The sequence below is a fragment of the Salvia miltiorrhiza genome, chromosome 8 (assembly GCF_028751815.1).
Source record: "Salvia miltiorrhiza cultivar Shanhuang (shh) chromosome 8, IMPLAD_Smil_shh, whole genome shotgun sequence".
Classification (NCBI taxonomy): Eukaryota; Viridiplantae; Streptophyta; class Magnoliopsida; order Lamiales; family Lamiaceae; genus Salvia; species Salvia miltiorrhiza.
The window spans coordinates 13,999,291-14,013,633 of record NC_080394.1 but is presented as its reverse complement, the minus strand read 5'-3'; the positions used below and the strand labels follow the sequence as shown (position 1 = coordinate 14,013,633).

Genomic DNA, 14,343 nt, shown 5'->3' with positions numbered 1-14,343 from the left:
ATGAAGCAGAATGTGGTAATACATGAACAGAATAATTGTTCCTATAGTTGTGGCCCGGCTTTTTAATGTTAAGCTGCATCTATGTTGCTATAGTTAAATGCATAATAGTTGGTTTGTCTGAGATTGTGAATGGCATATTGCAGATTGTTGTCTACAGCTGAATTTCTTTTGAAATGCCAGGAGAAGCACGATCTCGTTTGGGTGATGTTCTTTATTTATTATTGCAAGAAATAATGTTACAACATTTCATTCAAATAGCTGTAGTTGTCGCATATTTTGCTAAGCGTAAATCCAAGAAAAGAAAGCGTGGGATTAGAACTATAACGTATGAAATGCTTAGTAGAATCCCCGATCAAATTAAGCATTTGGATAGGATGATAAGATACAATGATGTTGATTGTATTTCTAATCTTCGAATGGACCGAAACACGTTTGGGAGATTATGTCAATTATTAAGAGTGAGGGGGGGCTTAGTCAATGGCAACTTTGTTACTGTCGAGGAACAGGTAGCTATGTTTATTTCTGTGCTAGCGCATCATAAAAAGAACAGGGTAGTCGGATTCGATTTTTGGAGATCCGGTCAAACCATCTCACACTACATACACACGGTACTAAGGGCAATTCTTGGGTTACACGCACTCTTTTTGCCAAAACCCGATGCGGTATCTGAATCATGCACGGACTCACGTTGGAAATATTTCAAGGTAGGTCTATTAATTCTGTCCTTAAATTGGTTATTCAATAGTGAGTATCATACTATATCGATAATCTAACTGGTTGTTAATATATGTTATGACTAGGGTTGTCTTGGTGCCTTAGATGGCACCTATGTCGACGTGATGGTTGGCATTAGTGACAAACCGCGATATAGAACAAGAAAAGGGCAAATATCAACCAATGTATTGGGTGTATGTGATCGTAACCTGCAGTTCGTGTACGTACTGTCCGGTTGGGAAGGATCTGCCGCGGATTCTAGAGTCCTAAGAGATGCTCTTAATAGACCTCACGGTCTTAAGGTTCCAAAGGGTATTCACTATACCTAGTACTCTTGAATTCTTGTTCTTATGCATGAAATTATCCCTAAATAGTGGTCATATTAACAAGTTGTTGTCATTTTTCTTGATTTCATAGGAAACTATTACTTGTGTGACAATGGTTATGCAAATTGTGAGGGGTTTCTAACGCCCTACAAGGGCGTTAGATATCATCTAAAAGAGTGGGGTCCCACAGCTGCAAGACCCCAAAACAAGGAGGAGCTTTTTAACCTCCGGCATAGTAAGGCTCGTAACGCCGTTGAACGAGCTTTTGGGATCATGAAGATGAGATGGGGAATTCTCCGGTCTCCAACATTTTATCCTATAAAAGTTCAAAATAGACTAATCATGGCGTCCTTTTTAATTAACAATTTTATCCGTATGGAGATGCCCGTTGATCCAATAGAGCAGGAACTTGATGCGATGGAACAAGCTAATGCTATAGGTGTAGCAGTGGGACCTGATGAGTACATCGATACTGTTGAGTCATCTCCCCAGTGGAATGCAGCCCGAGACGATTTGGCCGAGGGGATGTGGCTCCAGTATATTAGCACTATATAGGTGATTTTTAAGGTTATTATAGGTTAAAAGTCTCATTGATAAAATTGATAATGTTATTATAGGTGCTCTGCTTGTCATTTATTTTTTGTTGGTCTATGTTTGCAGTTGATATGTTTGGAATCTCTATTGCAATTTTTGGAAGTGATTTACCATTGTATTTTGTGGACCTATTTTTATGTTACTTATTTCCTGCTCATCTCGATTTGAATTGAATTTGTAGAATGGATGAGGGGCACGAGGCATCAACACAAACCCCTATCTGCGCCCATGGGCATATGCACTTGCTTTGTGCTGGAGATGGAGCTAAGTTCCCGGGACGATACTACTACAAATGCCCGTTGGGAATAGATCATCAAAAAGGCTTCTATTGGTATGACGAGTTTCACGGATTGCCATTTCGCAGCGTGCCGGCGTCTGGAGTTTCGCCCAATCGTAGCTACCAGCAACGTTATCAAATAGACCAACCAGCGACTGGGATACTTTGCTCCACGCCCACACAAGATCTGGACAACAGGGGTGGTGGTCTGCAGTCCCCTCGTGGCTATCTTGAAATGCATACCGCGATCTTAGGAATGTCTTTGGTCTTACTCTTGGTAGGTTTTGTCCTTGGTAAACTAACGTGAGGGTCGGTGTTGATGTCATGCACGTATGTAGCTATCTATCTTCAATTTGAAAGACAACTCCTTTTCGTATTTTGAAAGACAGTATTGTGTGTACGTTTGACAATTTAATTCGTAATCTGGCTTGAAGAATCTCTATGATATTGGTATTATAATATATTGTGTACTTTTTAATTAACACGACTCTTTTATTAATGACGTGATGGTCTCCTGCAGCATTTTGAGAATTATCTTTGATCGGATTATTTAATGCTAGCATATATTTGGTGTCTGCTGCTTAACTCACATTTAATTTATTTCATACAAATACCACATCGGCCATAGTTATTGCTAGCATCTACCTCCTGGTTTATCCAAAATGGGAGATTACTTGTTGACCCCAAATATGACAGATGTAAATCATATCTGCTTAGGAAGTGACCAGTATCTACCAGCTGCTGAAATTTACTTCCACCATAAATGAATGGATTAGAGCTACCCAATGTTATGCTCGATCTGTCTCTATAAGTTATGGTAGTAATTTATCTCATTTGCATCACAATTCTTCCATCTTCACGAGCTCGGCTTCTTTCTGTTTGGTTGCTATGTCTTTGCCTGATATCGCCCCGCAAACTTGGTATCTGTATATCAACAAATGGGATGCCAAGAAGGATTCCTTGCTGCTGAAATGTCTCATTGATAAAATCGATGAGTGCAAACCTTCTCCACCACAGCTATGTCCTCATGCTCTAATCTACGCGATGAGATCTCTTAACTCGCAACTCCAAGCCGGCGTTAATATGCAGCAGGTCGAAGGACGGGTTGATTTTCTCCATGATCGATATGTTTGCTTCAAGCACTTGCAAAATCTCCCGGAGACCGACTGGGTTGCGGCGACCAACGTGGTTCACGCCGACGATGAAGTCTGGAAACGACTCTTCAAGGTGATAAGTTTTTTTGGTGTATCAACTGCAATTCTTGAAAAAATATCGAGCAAACTTATAATTTTTTTTTTGCTATGCTTGAGGCTCTCTTGATATTGACTGCTTGCATGTGTAGGAAAATGCCTTCTTTCGAGCCTACTATCATGCGGGCGAGCCGGAATATCTCAAGCTCTGCCACTTGTTTGGGCTTTACGACGTTAAGACTGAAAAATCACACACTGTGATCGTCATCGAGGACTCCCCACAGATGACGGAGAAACTTGGTCCGCAACGCGTCCACGACTCCTTGTCGGACGATGAGGTTACCTCCCCACAGATGACGGAGAAACCACCAACAAATGTCAACCGCGAGCTGTTTCCTGACGACGCGTGCTCCAGTGTGTCGCCAAGCTTTCCCCTCTCACGCGCTCCTCATGTGTATGTCCCTTGGCCACCGATAAAGAACAAGCTACAATTTCCCCCCAAGAATGGTTTTCCGGGGAAACCAAAGTTCGATGAAAAATCCGAATCCGGGTATGGGGGAAGCTCTTGTGCTTCTTCTTCCCCGTTCAAGTAGTAATGTCAAAGTTGTAGTTATAATATTTTGTGGACCACTAGTTTATCACGTCATGGCAAGCAAATATAAGTAAATGCTCTTGCCGTAGGTCCTTTTTTCCTAATTATCTGCAGTATTATTGGTAGTATTGTAGGGACAAGTTATGTTTGTCTATTTTCACTATCATATGTATGGACAAGTTATGTTATGTCCCTACAAAGAAATATATGTATCTTAACTCGCAAATGATAAGTGTTATGTATTTTCATGAAAATATTTTCACCTGTAATGAACTGCACTTATCAACACAAACAGAAAAAATATACAGCTCACAACATTAGATAATATCCATCGAATGGAAGCTTCCAAGCAAATTCAAATTCTTTATAGAGTCAATAAAGTTGCTTAGCCAAAAAGAACTCCAAGTTCCAATCTACAGCTGACGACATTAGATAATATCCATCAAATGGAAGCATCCAAGCAAATTCAAAAAGTAATAGAGTCAATAAAGTTGCTTAGCCAAAAAGAACTCCAAGTTCCAATCTACAGCTGACGACATTAGATAATATCCATCAAATGGAAGCATCCAAGCAAATTCAAAAAGTAATAGAGTCAATAAAGTTGCTTCGCCAAAAAGAACTCCAAGTTCCAGTACAGCCATGCTTCCAACTACTTGTTTATCATGTCAAGCAAGTAGTAGACGTAATCTGCTTTTGCTTCATCCGGCAGGCTGGTAAACACATCGAGGCGTTCCACCTCCTTGGCAAGTAGGTCGGTCACCTCAAATATTGCTTTTTGGGACAGACCGGGGATAGCTGTCAGTTGTGAGAATAGATGCTTTCTTGCTGCGGATACATCGTAATCATATCCCATTCGCCCAGCAATTGTGTCGAGTCTCTCCTTTGTCCCGTGCCCGATTTCTGCCAACACCTCGAACAGTTTGTCGGACTCGTCTCGTTGCTTCCTCTTCCTGCTAGATGGGCGCAGGACAGGCTCTGGCTTCTGGGTTTGGCTGGTGCTATCATTAGTATCCACGGTCTCATCAACATCTTCGAGAGACACGTGATAGTCACCGTCGACCTGTTCTTGGCTAAGATCGATTTTGTGGTACATTTGATGAGCCGCTTCCATTAGGTCTTTAGCTTCTTCACCCGTCGCCCTATCTTTCCCGAAAATCTCTCTCCATTGATCAAGGTAAGGCCAGCTCTTATAGCGCATATTTAATGCATTTCTATCTTTCTGCCATAATCAATTGCGGTGTTAGTATTTGATACAACAAGATTCCTTTGATTTGATTAAAAAAATAGATACACACCTTCGTAATAGCTTCCCACTGTTCGTCAGTGCAGTCAATCATGTGCTTGCCATCCACATTGAAACCCACTCCACTATTTGACAACATCAAGCATAAAGAATAGTACTCCTTCTTCCACGTGGTCGTCTTGGAGTTTATGTGAGGCATGCCCTTCAAATCGGTAGTAGGAAATGTCTTTTTCATTGCCTCCTCCAACTTGTTCAAGTATCCCGCGCGAAATCCGTTATCGGATTTCCATCCTTGGGCGACCAACTCCTTCAAGGCAGCCAATAGGACTTCTTGTTCGCTCGTCGACCAACTTCGACGCTTCTTATCTGTTTTATTGGTGCGACAACCTCGTGCAAACCCATTGCTTCCTATCAAGCATAGGAACATCATAACAACATGCTAATAATATATAAGTATGTGGATTGGCAACAAAATCCGTAGATATCTATAGACATATGCAGCAAATCTATCCCAAATTTATTCAATCACACAAGAGTAGGCTCAATTAAGTAAACCACCATGTAATCAACCATAATCAATACACACTCCGCAAGCATTCACATGTATTACTTATGAAGGGCACAAATATCTTCCATCCCACAATTGATGTTCTAAACAACTACACCCAATATCACCACAACCAGAAACTTTAAACTCGAAATTGACGGCGTCTTTCAGGCACTCAATACATGATCATATACTTTGCCAAAAATTATGGGTTAAAGTAGGACGTACGAAATGGAAATTCAGGTGTCGACCCAATGTACATACAACGCAAATAAAAAAAAACATCTACAGATTTTTTAAGAGTAATCGAGTCCAACTGCGTCGACATTGAAGGAAAGTTCATGCTTCTCCAAATTTTGCAGGTCGATTTAATCATATATCCAACTAGATAAATCGATAACTCACCTTGAGTCGCGGAGCTCATGTTGAATTTACTTCGATTGAAAGCAAACCCACGCCAAATGTCTTCCAAATCTGAGAACAGATGCGAGCCCTAGTGTTTTGGCGCCAGAAATTAGAATCGACAATTATGTATTGTTTGTGAGTAATATTTTGAGGATACGCTGGTCATTTTAGAATTTGTGGAGGGATATATGTGTAAATGCATACTCATTGTTATTGAACACCAAACACCAGCTTTATTAATCTACCGATTAATCTACCCATTGTTTATTGAACACCAAACAGAAATTAAGATAATTAATGCGCCCTTATGTAGGAAAGGAATCTGGACGTTTACTATGCGTCGACAACCTATTACACACACCAAACGAGCCCTAAATGGAACATTTAAACCCTAAATGGATAATCTAAACCCTAAATGGAACATCTAAACCCTAAATGGATAATCTAAACCCTTAATGGAATATCTAAACCCTATGGGAAGTGTTTTAAAAAGTTCCTTTTGGCTTGGGGGTGGGTGGGGGGGGTGGGGGGGTAGGGTCGGGGGTCAGGGGGTAGGCAGGGCAGTGGGAGTAAAAAAAAATATTTATTGGCTTGGGGTGGGTGGTGGGGGGGTGGGTGGGTGGGGGAGTGGGTGGGGTCGGGGGTCTGGGGAGTAGACAAGGCAGGGGAAGTAAAAAAAAAATTGGCTTGGGGGTGGGTGGTGGGGGGGGTGGGTGGGGTCGGGGGTCTGGGGGGGTAGACAAGGCAGGGGAAGTAAAAAAAAAAAAAATTGGCTTGAGGGTGGGTGGTGGGGGGGTGGGTGGGGTCGGGGAGTAGACAAGGCAGGGGAAGTAAAAAAAAAAAAAATTGGCTTGGGGGTGGGTGGGTGGGGTCGGGGGTCTGGGGGTAGACAAGGCAGGGGAAGTAAAAAAAAAAAATTGGCTTAGGGGTGGGTGGTGGGTGGGTGGAGGGTGGGTGGGGTCGGGGGTAGACAAGCAGGGGAAGTAAAAAAAAAAATTTGGCTTGGGGTGGGTGGGGGTGTGGGTGGGGTCGGGGGTCTGGAGGGTAGACAAGGCATGGGTTAATCCCTAAATCTGGATCCGGGTCAAAGGAAGTTGTTGGATCTATTGGGTTAAAGGGTAGATTAGGTAGAACACATAAAAGATGGCCAAATATTGATATTTTAAATTTTGTGGACAAAATTTAAGTTTCAATCACCAATAGGGCCATCCGGCCCTATTGTTTCAATGATGTATTTTGAACTTTAATATTTAGAGTATTATTTATTATTTATTTTTATTTGTTGAATTGTGATATTTGTTGTTGTTAGTGTTCAATGAATTCTGATATTTTACAAATTATATATATATATATATAGGGTGTGGTTCTAGAGAGAACTACATTATTTGTGAGAACGGGAGAACCATCAAATCGAATGCATCCACTGTAAAAATTAATGCATTCGCTGTTAAAATTAATGCACTAAAAAAATTTAAAAAAAATGCTCCCTTCAGGATTCGAACCCAGGATCTGCATTCATCCAACAAGATGATGCATCCACCATAGATCTTGATGATCGAATGGCTGAAAATGGTTCTCCGGTCTTCTTTTATTTATGGTTCTTTCTTGAACATCTCCCTATATATATATATATATATATATATATATATATATGTTTGTCTACGTAATATATTTATTAATGAAACAAGTTCTTAGTTTAATATTAAATTTTTTGGGGAGAATTTTTTTTTTTTTTGACTTGGGGGAGTTGGGGAGGAGGAGCAGTGGGGTTTGAATCTGGGACTCCACTGTTCACACACAGGAGGTCGCACCGCTCAGTGTCCCCTTGGGGACTTTTGGGAAGAAAATTTGAATAATCAAAATAATAGTTCGGTCAATTTGATTTAATTTAAATACTATTTTCAATTTGATCATTCGAGTTTGGATATTTGTTCGTCCATGCTCGACCAAATTACAAATACTCACCCATAGCCATAATTATAGAGATCAAAACACGAAACTAACATTCCCCCAAACGAAGTAAAATGAAGGGGTGAAAGTGAGAAAATCCAAAAAGGAGAGGCTGGAGAGCCCAAAATTACAAACAAAATTATCCGTTAACCGTTATCCACACCATTCTCCTCTCCTGCACCGCACGATAACGCGCCCTTTTAACTACTCTTATCTTTTCACCAAACAGTTTCTGGGCAAAAGAAAGCGGTGAAACAGCAAAAGAAAAGCTCTAATCTGGATCAATGACGACGATAACAGCTACGATAAGACCATTAATGACGGGTGTGCCGGTGGCCAAGTCCCAACACCTTGGCAGAATTTCACCGAAGAGTTCGAAAGCAAGTTCTGACATCGGTTTCATTTCATCCCATTTGAGCGGCATCAAAATTTCAACCACTGCCTTCGAAAGTGCCCCTTGCACAATTTCTGCCCCTTTTAGGCCTTCTCTTCAGCCTGTTGCCAGTAAGTTTCTTCGATTCTCTTTGTGCGCGCGTTTGTGCTGTGAAATTTGATGCTATAGTTCTTCTATTACGCCTTTTTTAGTCGATTAGGGGTTTAATGTGGAGAATTATTTGAATTAGTATATTCTGATGTGAATGAGTGTACTGGATGTGGAGCTAAAGGTACTAATTGGTCTGTTCTTGTTGCTGATGTTTCCTTTCAAGTATCTTGTTTCTGAAATGAGAGAGGTTCGGTTGTAAAGTTTGCTCGAACACTGATAAATCCAAGCAAAACAAACTGGAAGTATATGAAATGCATTATCTGGCTTAAGAGGGGAAACTTCATCTTGTAAAAGTAGTTCATTGAATTTCTTATGGAATGATTTCATGTTGATCTCAGCTACCTGTAGTCGTGTTAGCTAAGAATTGTTGTTATGCAACGAAGTTGTTGTAAAAATGTCCACATCCTGCATAGCCCTATTTGTGTTTACACAGCCGGATTAGAGTGATTAGAGTTGTCGGAATAATTTTACTTGACTGGCTGAGATTCATAGATGGTAGCAGCACCAGCACCAGCACCAGCACCTCGCATTCGCAATGCAATTGGAGGTAGTTCTAGGAACTATAACTTCTATATGGGCTAGGGTGGTCAATTAGCTAGTGGTTTGTCTTGGACTATTCCATGATATTTCATTTTTCCGTTTCTCAGATAGTGTATGAGAGACTGTAATTCATGAAGGTGGATTTTTCGAGTTTTTATACTTTCATTTTCTTGGTGATAATGCGAAAGCATAACATTTTTTGAATGTCATTTGTTCTGCTATCCTGTTACTCCCCTTCAAGCAACCAGCCTCTAGTTAACTAAGGGGGCGTTTGGTTTGAAGGATGAGATAGATAAGATTGGAGAGGTGATTAAATAATCCACCCAACTTTGGGTGGTAAGATTATATGCAGGCCGAGTTATCAATCACAGGCCCAATCATGCAAACCAAACCGATTAAGGTTGATTATTTTATCAATCATGCCTTATCACTCAAACCAAACGCCTCCTAAGTGGTTAATAAAATTTTGCATTGACTTTGAGCCTGTTCCTCATAATTTATTTGGAATGACATGAATTCTGTTGCTCGTACTCATAGAAAACTGTGAGCTTTTATTAGGCTTATGAACAAAGAAGGGTCAGTTGTATTTTTGGTTGATTAGTTTTATTTCGTGATGTTATTATCTCGATCTGATAGGATACGAGAAACTATTTTCATGATGATATCTATCTGATAGGATATGAAGAACTTAGTAGCAGTGGCGTTTTCTTAAAATTTTGAACATTTCAACCAATGGAATCTGTCACCATACTTCTCTTTCACCACTAATTTATCAAGAAAGAAGCAAGAATTTCTGCTTTTAGTGCTTTGAAAAATTATCAGATGCTATATTCCATGATTTGAGTTGAAAGGAAAGCCATAGGTTTTCTTTGAGTCATACGATATTAGTCTTCTTCACAGCCATATTTCAAACTGCTCACGTTTGTATTACAGGAAGAATCTGTCCTTTCACGGGGAAAAAACCAAACAAGGCCAACAGGGTTTCCCACTCGAACCACAGGACAATAAGACGGCAGTTTGTGAATCTGCAGTATAAGAAGATATGGTGGGAAGCTGGGAAGCGCTTTGTGAAGTTGCGATTGTCAACCAAAGCTATAAAGACAATCGAGAAGAATGGACTCGATGCAGTGGCTAAGAAGGCCGGGATTGATCTCAGCAAAATGTGATCTCAACGGAGGAAAATCAGTCCCAAGGAAGAGGTGACAGGTTTCTGATCTCTTTATGTTCTAACTTCCTATTGTTTCACATTCTGTAGCTTCTTTCTTCTCCATATTCGAAATGCCATTTCCTTGCTGTTATCTTGTTTTGTACCTCGAATGATCTGAGAGTGGATCTCTTCATCTTTTTTGTTTGGGCCAACGAGGAAAAACAGTATTATGCAAAGCTCTGTGTGATGGGCTTGTGGGCTTGGTCTATATAAACACCTTTGTGGCGTTTCATTTGACATAATATTAAGTGTGAAATTTATAAACTGACCTTCAAAAAAAATTATAAACTGAAAATATTTTGTAGGGTAGATAGATTTGGAACAGAAATGGCATGTTAGGTATTTTGTTGTAATTTTTTATTTATTATGGTATATTTATGAAGAAGTTCAAATGTCGGGGCGTATGTTTTTCCAAATTTAGTTATAAAGAAAATATAATTATATAGATTAAATTCTTACTTTTTATAGGGTAGGTGAGATTCATACTCAAGACCTTTCGTTTTAGAAATACACGGTTCACCACTAGACCATTTCCAATGAGACGATTGGATAGTTTTATAATGCCATTAAATTAAATATATTCAAACCTAAATTGATAGCTCTAAATCATTCCAATTTCGAATTGTCCGAATTCATTTTTCAAGTCTCAAATTGGTAGTTAACCTATATTTCTGATTTTACTAGTTTTTGTTCTTATACTTACTCAAATTAAATTCCAAACATATATACATAAAATAGTTTGATTTGACAATAACCAAGTCGAATTCAAGAAAATATTCATTTCAGGAGGAGTTGCACCCCAAATATGTGTGCCTACAAATGAATGGCTAACGCCTAATAGCCTAACAATAGATATTTGAGTGTTTTGGAACAGTATTTTGCCAGAATTATTATTGTTTTCGTGAAATAAGTAGTACCTTTTCTACTCGATAAATGAGTCTTTAAACAAAAATGAATAGTACTTCTTAATTAATAAATGGAGTATTACTTTTCTTTATTGAGGAGTATAACTTTTTTAAGTACTACTACAACTTTTTTCTTTAATAATTGAACTAAATTGCAATTTTCGAGAAGTCTAGTCAAGATTGAAGATTATCATATTGTAGCCAAACTTAATTTTTAAGCACTAGCGCATCCCTTATTCACCACAACCTAAAATTCCTTCTTCCATGTGGCTAGTCGGTATCACCTTATACCTCGTTTTCTTTGATGTATGAAAAAATTCGGATAATTTGTATAATTTTTTGGGCAGATTTTTATTTCTTGAGAAATGAATAATTTTATACCTAAAAAAAGTGGTATAATTTTATACCATTTCATAAGGAGTGGATAAATATATTATCCTTCAAACCAAACAAGATATAAAAAACAAGATCCCCATTTTATGATAAATTTATGCCTCATTATATTATCCATCCATTTAGAGGGATAAAAAGCAAACACACCCTTATAGAAAATGTTAAAATGAGAATATTTTATTATTGTGAGAATATATAATCATTTATAGTGAATATATCACCTAGGTTCGATCTCTATAAACGCATTATTTTGTCCTTTTCAAATATAATAAATTTCATTATAAATGCAATAACTTTATATATTCAGTACAATATTCTTATATTTTCATAAAACCAACTCCGTCATGATCAGTGTCATTTTTTTAGCAATGCTCATTAAAATAGAAGTTTTATACTCTCTTTTGCTATATAAGTAGGAAAAAAAATAGATGGCTCTGCATGCATATAATAAAAATGGTTAATTACGCCAAAACTCATGAACTTTGGGCTAATTTTCAAACTTTTCATGATTTTTTTTTAATCATCAATTCCCTGAATTGAAGGAGTTGAACAATTTTCTCATGCTTTTTTTTGCTTCGAGTTGACATGGCAATTTTTAGGCAATCACGAGCTGACATGGTGCCTACTTGAACTAAAATTGACACATGAAAAATAATAATAAAAAAATCCATCCCTTTCCCTCCCCCACCTCCAAGTTCAGTGGAACATCGTCGCCGCCGCCGGAATCGCAAAACACTGACGCCGCCGAAAGTCCCCCCTCATATCCATTCCTTGAACACGCACAATTAACACACATTCACACTCTGATTCAGAAGGTCGGACTGCTATTATTGAGTTTGGGGGTTTTTGGTGTAAATCAAACGACTCTTGTATCATCGATTCTGCTGTTTTCTTCCTTTTTTTCTTTGTTTTTTGGTTCGAGTCAATCGAACTGTATCGTCTCGTCGTCAAATGAGTTATTTACCGGCAAATCGACAAGGAATCGTTCAATCTAGGGTTTCTTGAATTTAAGAATCGGAGTTATTTCTTATTTTCGGCTGCGTTAGGTGGATAATATTGTAGATTGCATTTTCTTGCTCGTGATTTTAATATTAAGTTCATCCACCACCACCACACCCCTATGTTGCCCCCCTCTGCTGCCCTCCTCCACCACCACACCCCTATGTTGCCTCTCTCCACCGCCCTCCCCCACCATCATCACCAAATCCGCCGTCTTCCTCCGCCACCCTGATGTCTTTGAGGCTGGGAATCTGGAAGGCAATTGCTTTACCAAATCTGGAATCTTGGAGGCTCCGCCGCCGTGCTCCGAGAGAGAGAGAGGTAGAGGTTTGGGCTCAAAACGATGCATTTTACCCCCAACTAAACGACGTCGATTTGGTTCTCGTTTGGCGATGTCATGTCATATTTCAGGTCACTTAAAAATGTCATGTCAGCTATGAATTTGAGGATTTTTAGAAAGTGTGGAAAAATAGTTCAACCCCTTAAATTCAGGAGGAAAAAAAAGTTCATGAAAAGTTTGGAAATTGGCCCAAAGTTCATGAGTTTTGGCTTAATTAACCCTAATAAAAAAGAGCTGGTAATTTCACTCTTTACAATTTGTGTACCATCTACCACTTAGGGTCCGTTTACTTTTACGAAAAATGAAAGAAAATATATATTTTCACAATTTTTATATGTTTATTATGATAGAAAACTTTCTTCTGACAAGATGAAATATTTTTTGGACAACTTTTTTTCACTCATTTTCTCTCTAATGTTGGATAATGCTTATTATCCTTGCATAGTGGTGTGAAAATATTTTTCAAAATTTTCTTATCAATATTTTATCATTTTTTCATCTCTAATAAACATATGATAAAAAAAAGGGGAAAAAAGTAATATTTTCTAATATTTTCTAATTATCCATCATTTTTCTATTAAAAATTTTACAACCAAACCATCTAACTTCTACCATGTAATTCGCAAATTGAATCATGGAAGCTTAGATCGATGGTTTCCAAGTATATTTATCACCAATTGATTTATTTGGCCTCTACAAAAAGTATATAAACTCACATTTTCTTCTTATATTTCAACTTTACAAATTAACACCCTTTATTTATCAAAAAATCATTCATTTCTACATGGCGAATTGACTATTTATCTAATGAATACACATCCACCAACTATGTTACTAAGGGTTATTGATACTAAGGGTTACCAAATATTGTGCAGCTAATTGAACAATAAAATATCAACAATCAATTGACACTATATTAAAAAGATAAGATTTCAATTTAAAATTAATTTTAAATTGATTTCAAAACTGAATGATAATTTTGTAGTTATGATAAAATTGAAGGCTTATTTGTAATTTACATTTTTTTCTTTTTATTTCTTTTTTCTTTTATCTTCTTATGTCTTTTGTTTTGTTTATTTCTAAAATTATCAAATTCGAAAAATTGTAAAGTATTTAATATGCAATTAAATTAAATATCATGATAAGAGCTTTAATTTGAGTATATTTTATGTAAATATTTGATTTAAAACATAAAAGTTATATTTATTTAATATTAATATATAAAAAAATCTCTTTCGTCTCATCTTTTTTGAATAAATCTATTTTTTAATTCATTTTATTTTTATTTTCATTTTTTAAACTTTTTTTGCCTATTAAATTTTTTATTATGAATTATTCTTTATTTATTTTTTATTTTTTAATATTAAGCTCAAATATATTCAATTAAACTTATTTTTGAGTCATATTTAGAAATATGATAATTGAGTTGGTATCAATTTTATATAAATATAAAAATTTAAACACGTTTTTCGTGCATTACACGTGATTCAAATACTAGTTAGTTATTAAAAATTAACAATCAACTAGTTATTCGAAATAATCAACCAATTTGTTAAAATTCTCGAGTCATAATTAGT

At 37.4% G+C, this 14,343-nt stretch overlaps 3 protein-coding genes across 3 annotated transcripts; 2 read left to right on the top strand and 1 right to left on the bottom strand.

Moving 5' to 3' along the window:
- Positions 1–796: 796 nt before the first annotated feature.
- LOC130998101 (uncharacterized) lies at positions 797–1,595 on the top strand. Its single transcript, XM_057923535.1, has 2 exons — positions 797–1,026; positions 1,132–1,595. Exons 1-2 carry the CDS (start codon positions 840–842, stop codon positions 1,593–1,595), a joined length of 651 nt encoding a protein of 216 aa, XP_057779518.1. The 5' UTR covers positions 797–839.
- A 2,747-nt stretch (positions 1,596–4,342) lies between these two features.
- Positions 4,343–5,907, bottom strand: LOC130998100 (uncharacterized). Its single transcript, XM_057923534.1, has 3 exons — positions 5,889–5,907; positions 4,989–5,344; positions 4,343–4,912 (listed from the first exon to the last, which is right to left on the bottom strand). Exons 1-3 carry the CDS (start codon positions 5,905–5,907, stop codon positions 4,343–4,345), a joined length of 945 nt encoding a protein of 314 aa, XP_057779517.1.
- Positions 5,908–7,809: 1,902 nt separating this feature from the next.
- LOC131001220 (50S ribosomal protein L28, chloroplastic) lies at positions 7,810–10,305 on the top strand. The gene is made up of 2 exons (XM_057927546.1): positions 7,810–8,342; positions 9,856–10,305. Exons 1-2 carry the CDS (start codon positions 8,123–8,125, stop codon positions 10,086–10,088), a joined length of 453 nt encoding a protein of 150 aa, XP_057783529.1. The 5' UTR covers positions 7,810–8,122; the 3' UTR covers positions 10,089–10,305.
- Positions 10,306–14,343: the final 4,038 nt, after the last annotated feature.